This window comes from Melanaphis sacchari, unplaced genomic scaffold (genome assembly GCF_002803265.2).
Source record: "Melanaphis sacchari strain LSU unplaced genomic scaffold, SCAv2.0 Contig22_pilon_pilon, whole genome shotgun sequence".
NCBI lineage: Eukaryota > Metazoa > Arthropoda > Insecta > Hemiptera > Aphididae > Melanaphis > Melanaphis sacchari.
In genome coordinates this window covers 2943781-2958608 of record NW_020271107.1, presented here as the reverse complement: position 1 = coordinate 2958608, position 14828 = coordinate 2943781, and the positions used below count along the sequence as shown (strand labels likewise).

The window sequence follows — 14828 nt, the reverse complement described above, 5'->3', positions numbered from 1 at the left end:
TTCAAAATTTGACATATCCATTATACAAATTAATAATTTAGTCAAACGTTTCATGTAACATAATATACATTTACAATAGGTAAAAAAGTTTATCAATGTTTGTAGTTATATATTGTTGCTTGTTTGTTTTAAAATGTAAAATTTTACTGGAGATTAAATAATTACATAACACTAAACATTGCAATCAATATATAATACTATACTGAAATACATTAGCTTTAGTTTTTTTTTTTTACAGTGATTTAAAATATGAATAAATTGAATTTATATGAAAATGAAAATATTTTTCAACATGATCATTATAAAGTTAATTGTAAATAATGTAATATTATTATCTTATTCAAATTAAATTTTTTCACCTTTAAAAATTCAACGGAGAATATCACACACGTACAAAGTGGGTTTATTTTGATATTAAAATATAATAACCATGTAGTCTAGAGTATAATCTCTATAAGGTTTTGCATGTGTGTTGAACCGTATTAAAGTTTAGTCACCTTTAAAAGCCTTGGGCGTTCCAAAGATTTTCACGAAGTCGTTGCTCATGGATGTACAGAGTGTGAATGACGCATTTGTAAAGGTTAATATGCAAACTGTTTAATAAAACTTTGATAATGGAATTTGACTAAGCATCTAGTGATGAGCGCGTACCTATATAATTTGAGCTTATATTATGTTAATCGAACATTGATGTAGATTCTCATTACACAAATATGAAATAAACACGCGTTGTGTGTAAATTATAAAATGATTTATTGGTTTAGAAAAAAATCGTTGTTGTCAAATAATAAATATAAATGTATTGTGGAAGGATTTGCCCATTTTTTTATGTTTTTGTAATACACATAATTGCCGACTTTCCGGCTTTATTTAAAAATAACTTTTTTTGTTCATTTTGAAATTTATAAGTACATACACAATAATTGATGTAGAGTTATACATACTTTGTGCTTTTATATTATGACACAGAATATAGATATTATATCATTATAAGATACACACATCCCATTTAATATTCGTATATTTTCTTTTGACGATTACATATACATTTTTAGTTTATTTCCAATATTAGCTGCTTACATGTGTTATAAGTTATAACAAACAATTTGTGTAAACGAAAAAGTACACTTGGAAGACTTGACAACTTTACTCTAAAACTATGTCCGAATAATATTACATAATATGTTCATAATAATTATACGTTCCTAATACTTATATATTTATTTTTGTATCTATGTTATTGATTTTCAACATCTTAAAAAAAAACATTTCTAAGAATAACTCACTTTATTAAAAATGTTATGCAGCTATAATTATAGTATAAGTGTATCAATTTTTTGTCGTCAATCGTGTATATAAATTATACAGTATTAACGATATCATTTTGGTACTATAAAAGATACTTTATTACGAGCTTGGGTTTAATTCGTTATTAAAGTGTACAAACTCACACATATGATGTATACTATATTAAGTGAATCATACTCTCTCGAATGACCACCAGTTTAATCAAATACAAAATTGTATGTTTTCCCATAGAAACCATTATTGGTCTAAATAATATGCATTTGCGATTTTATAAATTTCATTCCTTATAAACTTCTATTAGAATGAAAATCGCGCCACATTCGACTTTTCCGTATGATTGTTTAATACTATTGAAACACAAATAATATTTTTATTTGTTAATGATTTTTACCAAAGATTTCGTTTTCTTATACGTTATTAACATTTTGAATATGCGACTATTGCCATTTCGGGAATCCTTGTTTTTGATTAAAATTATAATTTTGATTCTTGATGGGTTTGTTTGTATTACTCTACAGTTTTAAATTATTAATTTTATTCCTACATATTTACATAAATATAGTTATCGAGTTATTGCTCGTAGTTATGCAGGAAAGAGGTGAAAACATTTTCGGCCGTGCTAATGAATGATATTATAAGATTATATTTTCATCTCTTTATATTATCACGAATAACATAAAAATAATGTTTTAGACAAATTTAATAAGTATTGATATTTTCATATTTGTATATATATGAATATATATGTTTTTAATTTAAGCTGTAGTATCATCATCATCGTCGACTACTTGAAAGTTATCGATTGGCTACCGCCTATAAACGGAAAGAGTACACTCGACAATAATAAGACTATAAGCATATATACTTATATTACGTTATGTATGTATAAAAAAGTATTTCGGGACCAAGGTACTTTTTATAACCAATATAGTCTCCACGAGACCATATTGGAATGTAAACAGTATTTTTAAATTTCTTACTTAAAACTTATCCATTGAAAATGTCAAAAACAGCAACTTTTTGTATACTCAAAGTTTTATAAACTATATTTTTTTCAACTCGTGTTTCAGACCGTGTAATATATGTATAGTTTACATCCAAACCTAAATGGCTTATTTGATATATAATTAATAGCTAATTTTTACTTGAATTTAAACATTTTGATTCAACAATAAACTTCAGTTTTTATAATTTATATTTCATAAAATATTTCAATATTTTGGATGTATAATATTTGAGTTTAAGAAAAAAAACAAGTTAAAAATATAATTTTAAAAATTTTAAAAATTATTCATTATATTTCATGTTATACAATAAATATTAGATACATATAAAATAGTTGTGTAGTAATAAATATAGGTAATACGAATTATTTCATTATTTATACGTATGTTCTATAGTGAACATAAAATATTTTATTTAAATCTTTTTTGATAATTCTACAACGTTAGAAAAATTCTCAATATTACATTTATTGTATCGAAAACACAATAAAAATTAATTTTTTTTTTTTTATTACAAATTACATAAATTATACTGTGCTAATTTTGTTACGTCAACATATATCTCAAGCCGAGTTTTTTTTCAAAAGAGTCCAAATTAAAAAGTGATTATATCTCACGAGTTTGGAAAATCAATGATTAAATCTCTCCATTTGATTTTTATTTTGTTTTAAATGTTGAACCTACGTTCTATGTAACAGGAGGAAAACTTGAGGGTATATGCGAAAAGTGCTTTGTTTACCAAGCCATGAAATTCCTATAGGTCTATTAGTACCAGAAATATAAGTTTGATAAAAGTAATTAGGTAATTAATTATATTCTCTCGTTTAGCATAATACTTTTACTATAATCCATTCCATCAAGAACATTATCAACAAAGAAGTTGTAGCCTTATACTTCATACACGCTAAACATTTATTTGCTTCAACGACAAGCATGTCGGGTGGATGTGTATGTACTTTGTCAAGAATAAGTGTTTGAGTAGAATTATTTTTAAAGCTTTTTGATTTTCCTGGATACTTAATACTATAGATACTTTGGAGAATCTCCAAACAACGAATTTTAATGTATTATAGTGTTTTGTATATGTCCATTAAAACACAATTTATCGATATTTTTATTAGATTTAATAAATTCTGAAAGTATTTGTTGAAACAGTTTAATTAATTAAATTCTAAAAATATACCGTTATCGTACATCTCTTGGAACAAATTGTGACATTAACAGTTATGACTTATAATTGTAGACATTATTGGTGGATAAAACATTATCTATTTGAATAATAGAACTGATTTTGATAACTTATTTCATATTTGAATATTATTAGTTTATAAATATAAATCCATGACAGGGCATTACATCGTTTATACTTTTCAGTTTTCATAATAATATAAAAGATTAAGTAATCAACAATTAAATTTAGACTTTCCTAGTAGGTAAAGCCTTCAATGGATGGCTTTTTTCGTCAAACGCGTTTTCATGTACATAAAAATACCATATCAAATTTGTTTGATATTGTTTCTCCGTACAAATTGTAAATATATCTTATAAAAATAAAAAAATTAAATAAAAAGTTTCCATGATAATTTCCTTTTTGCTTTTTATAAAATTGCATTTTTTTACTATGCTTTTTTTAACTAGCTTTTTCCCGAACTCCCTATACTTATTTAATGAAATAAAATGTTCAAAAAAATAACATAGTGAATCATCTTTAATATTATTACTATTACTATATGTAAGTACTTATAGAAATCTTTTGTAATTTATATACATTTTAAATTCGTAAGATTTCCGTCCCCGATAAACAAAATCTTTAAATTTTTCTTTTGTTTTAATACCAAAACAAATGCTTTAATAAGTTTTAAATTTAACATTCCTTTACTTTTTTCCTAATCTGTTTGACTAGACCCTTTAAAATATCATATTTAGGAAAAAATTTTGCTTTGTTTAATGGGATTAAAAATTGTATGTTACGATATAGAACATAATATAATCATTATTCGTTATTATTTCAATAGTTCTATTATTCCTACTATTTATATATTTATCTATTGCTAATATTTTGATGTATATCTGCATAAAAATTTTGCTATAATTAAATAAACATAAAATATCTTATACCCTTTATATTACTTTAAATGATTTTAATTTAACTAAAAAATATCTAAACGAATCTTCATAAACAATTTCTATTCTCTAATTCTGTATGCTTAGTCCTATAATTTGCTTATATTTTGTATTATATATGAATATGGTACGTACTTATATGTGAATAATATATACATTTATTTGAATGATAAGACAAACTTATAGAAATGTATTTTATGAATTATATATTAATGTTTTTACCGTACTCGAATAATAAGTTATTAACAATTTCGATGTTTATTTATTTCGATTTGAGTTTCTTGTTAATTCCAAACATCGCGTGTATTGATTTTAGCTTAAATTTAATGTGTATAAATATCAAGTTAACAATAATAGTGCAATTTTATTATGTTTTTAAGTTTAAAATGTGCTAAATTTGTTTATACAGGACCCAAGTGCTAGTACCGATATAAACGACAATGATGACGACCCTATGCCTCGCGACAATGGCGACAACAAGCACGGTACCAGGTGCGCCGGTGAAGTAGCTGCTATCGCATTTAACCAGTATTGCGGTATTGGTGTGGCATACAATGCCAGTATTGGAGGTACAGTAATAATTTAAAAATACAAAAATATAATTGAACCTAAAGTATCATTGAATTATTTTGCTATGATACTGAAACTATCGATCAAAATTCGAATAGTGTTAATACCCAAATAAAAATATATCATTATGCTATACTCCGTTCGATAATAAGATTTGGTTACGCACAAACCAATAAAATGCATTTTACTTTAGCACAATTACCTAAATTCCCAAGTTCCTGTCATGTACGTGAAGTAACCACATTCTCTCAGCGAACGAAGTACAATATTACTCTGTTAACTATACAATATCTAAATGCTACATATTAGAAATAAACTTAAAAAAATATATGGGTATATGTAATTTAATTTTTTATTACAATATTACTTATACTTTCTTCTTTAATAAATAAATGTATATTATATTTTTTTTACAGGAGTAAGGATGTTAGACGGTACAGTAAATGACGCAGTTGAAGCTCGCGCATTGGGCTTAAACATTAATCATATAGATATATACAGTGCTTCTTGGGGTCCAGAAGACGATGGTAAGACTGTTGACGGACCTGGTCCATTAGCAAGACGAGCATTTATTTATGGAGTGACTTCAGTAAGTTAAATATTTGTTATTATACCATTTACATTTTTACTTAATTTTATAATCAACTAATCTTATACTGATTTTTAACAATTATTGTTTAAAACTAATTTAATTTTTGTAAAACTAAACTTCAATTAATTTATTCTAATTAATTAAGCAGTTTACTAGTAATATGATTCGTATGTGAAATTAACAAATATGATTACTAGTTTTCAACAAAACTGAGTCAATAATTACAATCGTAAATCGTATACCTACTCATTAAAAAAATGTGATATTTCTTTTTTTTATTTAATTGGATTTAGTTATTTCATATTAAATTCTAACGAATAAAATGACAACTTTTCGACAATTTATTTTAAATGAATTATTGTACAAAATGTATAATTCAACAATTAATATTATTCGTAAAACCTTTAACTTCTCGTTAGTTCTATAAACAATGAAATTATCAAAATATTTAGATGAATCGAAAATATTTATACAGTGAACTTTTTCATACCATTCTTCAGCACATGAATATTAATTTTAAACTACATACAACTTTTTATTGACAATAATTTCAACTGAGATTTCAACCTATCGAATGAAGAAAACACCAATAATAATATAAAAATAGTATTATATCATCTGAATTTAGAAATATATGCTTTATCTGCTTAGAATAGTTTTTCAAATACAATTAACGTTGCGTTCGAATTCAAATTTAAAATTTCAATTACTCAATACGCTCCAAACATACCATAAAGAATGTACCAGTTCTCCGGCTCTTTTTTTAGTTTTTTATCCGTAACGAAAAAATCGCTGACCAAGTGCGCAGAAGATTATAACTTATAAGTATACAACGCATGACATATTGACATTTATTATCTTCTTATGTGAATACTCTTTTCGGATATGATTTAGCGTTGGCTAAACAATTTCGTGCGACGCTATTTATTTATTGAAAAACAATTATTATTGACACTTTTTGATGTAATTTTTTGATTTGCGTATAATAGTTTCCCAAGCATAGGAAAAGTTTACGGATATCTTAAACTAAATTCTATAATTCACATATTGATTTTAAATACGTTGATTTATTATTACTTACTTTCAATGACTATCATTACACAGCTAAACAAATAATTAATGTGTAATAATAATTAGTATCTGTATTCTATTCGGCTTCTTTTAACAATTGATAGCTCCGGATTAAGAATTAAATATTTCAAAAACAAAATATGATAATATTTTTACAGAAATCTCATTGTGGAAATGATTCCACATTGAAAACCATTTGAATTATTTTTCAATCATTTGAAGTATTTTTTCAGTATGAATTTGTATTTCATAAATCGTAATCTTACATTTATAATATAACAGTCAGGTTATATATAATAATTAACCTAATATCTATAACATACATCGCTAATGGAAATTATACGTTTTAGACAACATAATATGATAATAATAATTTATATGAGGATTTTCAAGAACCTTGGAAATATTGTAACAATATTATTATTGCATGAATCTCATGAACCGCACAGAAAATCATGATTCTAACTATTCTGTATGTTGCCTCTCTCAGTTGCAAAAATAAATATTAATAAGTGCAAATATGTTTGAGTGAAGAAGAATACAGAAATTGTGCTTTGTTGAAATTCTTCTTACATCGCTTATCTATAATATAGACATAATTCAATATGAAGTGCCATTTTGTATTTTTAATAAAATTACAATTATAATAGTATTTGATTCTAAAAAACAAAGTATAGTTTACTGTCTACAATATTTTTTAAATGTTAGTTGCTCACAAAAAAAAAAAAAAATAAATAAATAAATAAAATAAAATGATATAACTCAATTTAATATCATTAAAGTTTTATAAATATTATATAAATATATAATATAGTATAATTATTTTCATATTCAACTATCAGTCTCAAAATACAACACTGAAAAATTGTTCAAAATAAATATTCAAAATTTCGAATCTCAAGCATTTGTCATTATAACCTATTGTAAAATAATGTATAACTTATTCCCTGTTGAGAATAGTATCCAATATTTTATTCTGTTCTGGGTTCTTAATAATTTTTTATACTATTTTCTAAATCGAAATTCATATCAACTTTCGTCTGTAAACCTAAAATTATAAAAATATTATCCTAATTAAACTATATATGTTTATTAAAATTATTATAGAATTAAATTAAATTTTAAAGATTATATAATAGTTATAAAAAATTATAGTTAATAATTATATTTATTTTATTATACTTGTTTAAGTAAAATGCGCATACCTACTTTATCAAATTAAATATTAAACATTATTATGTCCTTATATTTTATAGTTTAAATAATAATATATTTCATTAAAAGTCTAAAATGAATGATAACAAATCCTGAAATAATTTTATATTGTTTTTTCAATTCTTTAAGTTTAAATGTTAGTATTATATTTTTAGTAATTTTAAATCACTTTTTTTTATTTTAATCAACATTTCAAATACTCATGAACCTTTTCTTTGTTAAGTTTTACTTATAGGTAGTTTTGTATAGATACTATACAATAATTATTATTCGTCGAGTCAAACTTTATAATCACATTTCTTCCAATTTTACCTGTTTTGAAAAAGATCAACTTTAAACGTTTGTTTACGACTTTAATCGGGAATGAAAATAAAATTTTAATGACGTTTTGGATTTTAATATATTTTTGTTGTTAATGAACTGACTTTAAAAGTTGTTCGATATTTTTCCCGTTAATGCGTAATCGTAAAACGACCAAAACCGAATCGGAAATACTGTTTTCACCACACAACTTCTGTTCTAGCCGACCGTTTATATCTACAAAGGTGTATAGTGGTGTCCTATTTTCCGTTTTTATTTTTTTTTTATTTCTGTGGACAGTTAAATAGAAAAGAGAAAATAAGAACATAAAATTCATATACAATGCGGTGTACAAGTGTCGCGTATACATATATGAACCAGTCATTTATACGAGTTTAAGTCATTAACATTGTGTTTAATATTCTTTTCTTTCTTAAGCACGCACTTAAATATTCTTTTAATTTCATTTCGGTGTTATTATACAGTACTTATCTACTTGACATAAACATGTCTGAAACACATATCATTGTTACTTCAAAAACTGACCTAAGCATATCAAAAAACCACCCACAGCTTTCGTGTTTCTTCGTTATAAAATATTATATCATGACCAAAATTTTACGACTACCTTATACTTTGACATAATTATTATTGCATATGTCCTAATTACAAGTGCACGCCATAATATATTACTAGACATTAATAATGTGCCTTAGTCTTCGAACAATTAATCTGCCAAAAATATTTTAACATTACGACATCTCTGATACGGTTTTTTCTTCCTCCTCAACTATAAAATTATCAAATATGTGTGTTTTTTTCGACAGATGTCATTACATTCGAAGTGCACAATTTATACGAGAGCGTGACATAGCCATGAACTTTACTTGTTAAATCGTCTATTTCCCTGGACATTTCCGAGTCTTTGTCAGTGACAAGTGATAAATTAAATACTTGAATAACAAAAAAAACTAAACATATATACTTCTAATTCGGCCAGTATGTTTGAAAACCACTTTGATTGTTATATTGAAATACTTTGAATTTTAATGTAAGCTTTTAAAAATTGTGTTTTATCTTTCGTAACAATAATTATTTAATTTACTATTATGATCAATTCAATTTTAAATATTGTTTATTTAAGTATTGCATTCTATTGACAGGTTAGTAATACTTTGGGTAATTTAAATTTGATTAGGATGTTTAACAATAAAACAACGATTTTCTTCACATTCTAATATGATTCTATTTTGAGTATAGGCTATTACTATATATATATGAAGAAATTAAATATTGTGATGACAAGTAACAAATAATGAAAAAAATCGATTTTGTTGAAAACTTAAAAATGGTCATAATATTGAAAATCTCTGCCAATTTTTTCTTTGCGCTTAGGAAAACTATGATGTAAAATTAAATTGCATACTTTAAATATACTTAAATCTAACTGATTTCTAGATTCAATAAACCTGAAAAGTTGTTATTTAAATTTTGTAAGAATTACACTCTTCATTGTGGTCTGTAGTTGCAAGGTTACTAAGATAAAAAATTATAAATTTAAAACATATTCTCATATAATCTTCGCTCTGCTTAAAATCTTAAATAGTCACTTAATATGTGTATATATAATAATATTAAGCATGTGTATACTATTAAAATAAAAGTTAATTGCATACGTGAATTTAATATTGTAACATTATTGTATTTGAACGAATATGATATTGGTATAGTGTATCGTATTTAACAGTCGGTAAACAAGTAATAATACTATAATTGAATATTCATTAACGCATATCATAATATTATTTTCCGAATAATGGAAGTTATAATAGAAATAAATTAAAATTTATTTTTTATGAACTGGACTTTTTTAAAATCCATTTATGATAATATTTATTTTTAACAGAGAAAAATTATCTTGCATTCTAACTTTTGCAATATTTATACATTTATAAAAATAAAATTTTGTTTTATTCGTAAACTTAACACAAAACTATATGTATTGAATCTTTTTCCAGAAAAAAAAAACTTAGTTTTAATTTATAATAGATTATTACTGAAGTTAAATAATTAAAATTATTCATTACAAAATATGATTTTATAAACTTCCAATATTATTTCACTACAGGGCCGTCACGGAAAAGGGTCTATATTCGTTTGGGCCTCTGGTAACGGTGGACGGCATACTGATTCTTGCAATTGTGACGGATACACAAACAGCATTTTCACATTGTCAATATCCAGTGCCACACAAGGAGGGTAAGTTCTCAGCATCAAAACTTAATTTACATTAAACTTATAGGATATTAAAATTTTAATTGACAATATTTAGTTAATGATACAGTTGTATTAATTATAATGGCCTAATGGAATCAATACTAAATGTCTATAATACAAGAAACGATATTTAATAGGTATTTAATTTAATCACTGCGTTTTCAACCTTTGATATAGAATTTAAGTTCATTAAAAAAAATATATAAATACATTTCATTTACAATTTAAACCTATAAAAATTATATTCGTAAACTATACATTACAGTAATTATTAAATTACTACTTTACTCCCTATGCTTATCAATATGTGCCTGCATTTAAATATTTCATTATATTACATATATATTTTTAAAACATACGTTTTTCATTGACAGTTTTCAAATATATTTTACACAATCATTACTGCAGTATGCTCTATAGTAATTTGAGATTGATTATTTTAAATACTATTTCTCGTATTTATTGATAAATAGACAAAGGCCACATCAAATATGTGGTTTAAAATTGCGCTCATCTAAAATTAAAAGTTTAAAGTGGTTTCAACTGCAAACATATAATGGTAAAAAAGTAAGGACATTATAAAATATTAGAATTGCTGTAACTTTAGTTTCCCATAAAGAAAATTTTGAAAAAGTTAATACTTTTTAAAACAACGAGTGTTTGCTGTTAAAAGAATCATCTTTAATATAAATATTATATTATATACCCAGTCGTGTGTTAGTAATATTGAGGATCACACATTCTACCGTAATAGTTGATTTCCATTATTAAATTGATTAACTTTCATGCATGATATTGTTTCATATTCTGCCTCTTTATAATGTGTAATTTAATATTCAACATGTAATACCATACGTTATAGATAACTTCCACGAATAAATAAATGTATAAGAAGAACAACGGTATTTTGTATGCGTATAGGGTTTAAAGCAAAATAAATACAATAACACAGTTACAAAATTATTCACATGTGTTTTAATAGTATGATACCTATACCTGTATAAATATATTATATTACATATGTCAATACGCGTAGCTTAAAATTTGATAGTCATTGATAAAAAGCGTTGAAAACATAATTATTTAATATTGAAATTCAAGGTTCAAGTAACAGTTAACTTTTCAAAGCGTTAACTTTACATTTTTTTCTTAGAGTTAAAATTCAATATTAATGATCCGTTCCATGTGCAGCAAGGTAATTAGTTTTTCTAATTAATTATGTTGTTGGCGGGACATGGTGGTAACGGTTTTGAGTTGAAACCCGTGGTATAGAGTAATATATAATATACTTATAAATATATTTACTGAAAAAAAAAACAGACATATTTCTTACACTTCACTTATGAGACAACGATGACTTGTGGAAATTGAATCGATCCGAATTTACTTGCTATATTTATAACAATATGGTTATAATGTTATTAATTATTTATGAACTCGCAGCTGGCGATGTATACCTTACTCATATAATTAAAATAAAAAGTAAACTCAATATGAGTGTGAAACTTTTCAGCGCTAAACGAGTTTTAATTATGATACAATTGGGAATATATTTCTACATAGTTTATATTTCAAAAAAAAAAAAAACATTCTAATAAGAATGTATTAAAACTGTAGTCTAAACAAAAATTAAACTCCCGTTAAAAAGAAATAGTCGTTCAAAGAAATATATTATTGACCTACTGTTACTTAAATTTAAAAAAAAAAAAATGTTTTGAAATTATTTTAAAGTAAAGTTTATAAGCTCTAACTTGATATTGTTAACTGATTCGTATAAAATGGAAAAGTTTCATTAAGCATTTTAGTATAATATAAGTACCTACTTGAAACAAATGTCTGCATAAAATGTATGTGTAAAATCTCATGAAATAATTATAATTTGCACTACTATTTTGCAACATTTTAATTAAAATTCATGTGTATAATATGATAATAATTGAGTGCCTCTTCAATTATATTATGTATCTCTTTAAATATTTTATTTCTATTTTTATAAAAATCGGACAAATCTTAATTTTATTCCAAGAAAATGAGATTTAAAAAAACTCAATCAGAACAAATATTTTCCAACGTATCGTGATCTCGTTCCTTTTATAATATAACTTTATCAAGGATAATGTTTCACATTGTAACCATTAACATACTAGCTGTTGATAAATTATAAAACCATTTTTTTTTTTCTAAAGCTTGATTGTAAAACATCTTAAATAATTACGTCTATTTATTTAAATTTACACATATATAAACAATTTAACACACATTCTTTTAATTTTATCGTAAATATAATTTTCAATACAAAAAGATTATGTTTAAATGATTTATAAATATTGCATTGTCTATTGTAAAATTCATTGACTTTATTTTTTTTAATTAAACTAGAATATTTTATATATTGTGTAACATTTGATATATTACAAAGAAATGTAATCAGCGCATTGATGAAGAATTTTGTTGTTAATTTGTTTTGTATACAGTTTAAATAATTTTTAGTCAGTTATTATAGTTATTTTATTATTTTAAGTTGCAATGATATTTTAAACTTTGTTAAAATTTTAAAACTTTAATCAAAATTAAGTTCGGGAAAATCTTAAACCATAAAACATCAGAGACACATTAAACTTTTATTCTTAAGAATAATTTTGACTAATACAATATTAACATTTGGTTAGCTGTTTCAGTTTTGAGCTCATCTTATATTAATATAAATAATTTGATACCAATCTAATAAAAGTGATGATATGGTTGATATTGAAATTATTTATTTAAATATTTTCTGAATTTAATATCATATAACATCGCTGCAGTATTTTATTTTTTACAATTCTTTATATTTCATATTTCCCGTTAAAATTTTAACAATATGTCATTTACAGGTAGATCATGTGTTCGTAATTCGTATGTATCGTTGTAAAAAAAAAAAAAAAAATGTTTGTTACGTTTGTTCAAATAATTATATCGTATTAAAATAAAATCTAAAAATTGTATTACTAAATTATAGTACATATAATTTTAGTTTACTCTATAAAATATTAAAAAACATTTACTCCATTTTTTTACTTAAACTATTTTCAATATTTAAGATGGTTGAAATAATTTATAATAATAATTGTAAACTTTGTATATTAAGCTATATTTGTAAATTTGGAGTAGTGGAGTAATATTATTTAGCAAATATTTATGGAATTAGTAAGTTAATAATGTTACTTGTAGACAATTGTAGTACATTATATTCATATAAAAGTTATTAGATACATTAATATGAAATATTATGTTATTATAAGACAAAATTTAATTAATAACCGATAAACTAATTATGCAATATATACATCGTCATTTGATTTAGGTAAGATTTAAAAGAACATTTTTGGTTGTTGTAATTTAATATACGAATATTGAGCATATATTATATGAGTATTGAGTATAGAATATACAATGTATATTATACAATATGTGTAATGTGTGTAATATACATATAATATACTGTACAATTTTTTATACTTTTGTTTACTACTCCATCATTATAGGCTATAATATATGTTGGGATACTTAATACATTATTTCATTATTGCATGTTATATTATATAAACTATTTTTTTCAATTTAAGTTAAAATATATTAATCTTTTACATAAAATGTTAAAATTGATTATACAATTTAATATAGCTTCTTTATGAATTAAAAAATCGACACTGATCTACTTTAAAAAGTCGTTTTTTTAATTTCTCAGTATTTGTTGAAGAAATTTCTTAAAACTGCTGAAAAATCAACATCATAATACACAAGAACTTGAGTTCAATAAAAACTTTTAAAATGCGTGACTGCAAATTTTTAATTACTTACTGTAAAATACTATCTAAAGGCCAATAGGTGCATACCTTACATCCAATATCTGTAATCTGTATCCTTTTCGTACTTACTTAAGCTCAATATTCATTTCATCAGTTCTTTATTCGTTTTATTATTTATTAAATTTTTTATTGAAGATTGATTTTGAAAACCGAACCATTAAGTTTTACTACATAGTCATCACATTTTTCAGAACAAAAGAAGACTGCTTTTTCATTATTAGCTTTTATGTAACCAATATTAAAGTCATTATTCTCATAATCTTCATCATCACTAATAATCGTTTATCTTTTTTTTTCTTTTAGTCGCATTTTTCTTAATAATCGTGCTCTATTCACGAGAAGCACATATTCATCATACTTCATTAATTCTTGAAATCAAACTTTACCATTATTATTATTAACTACACGATTTAATAATATTCTATTAAGTGTAAAATTCTGTAGTGTAAAGAATATTTTTGATTTTTCACTTGAAAAACATTTGAAAAAAACTACAACAATATACATAATAATACTAAC

The 14828-nt window shown here is 23.8% G+C and overlaps 1 protein-coding gene across 2 annotated transcripts in view; it reads left to right on the top strand.

Annotated features, from left to right (window-relative positions):
* The window catches only part of LOC112594348 (furin-like protease 2), a 132826-nt gene that overhangs the window by 80854 nt on the left and 37144 nt on the right, over positions 1-14828 (top strand). For both annotated transcript variants that reach the window (XM_025339088.1, XM_025339087.1), the window contains exons 6-8: positions 4846-5005; positions 5423-5595; positions 10313-10443. In XM_025339088.1, the coding sequence (XP_025194873.1) occupies positions 4846-5005; positions 5423-5595; positions 10313-10443 (464 nt within the window). The remainder of the gene's footprint in view (positions 1-4845; positions 5006-5422; positions 5596-10312; positions 10444-14828) is intronic.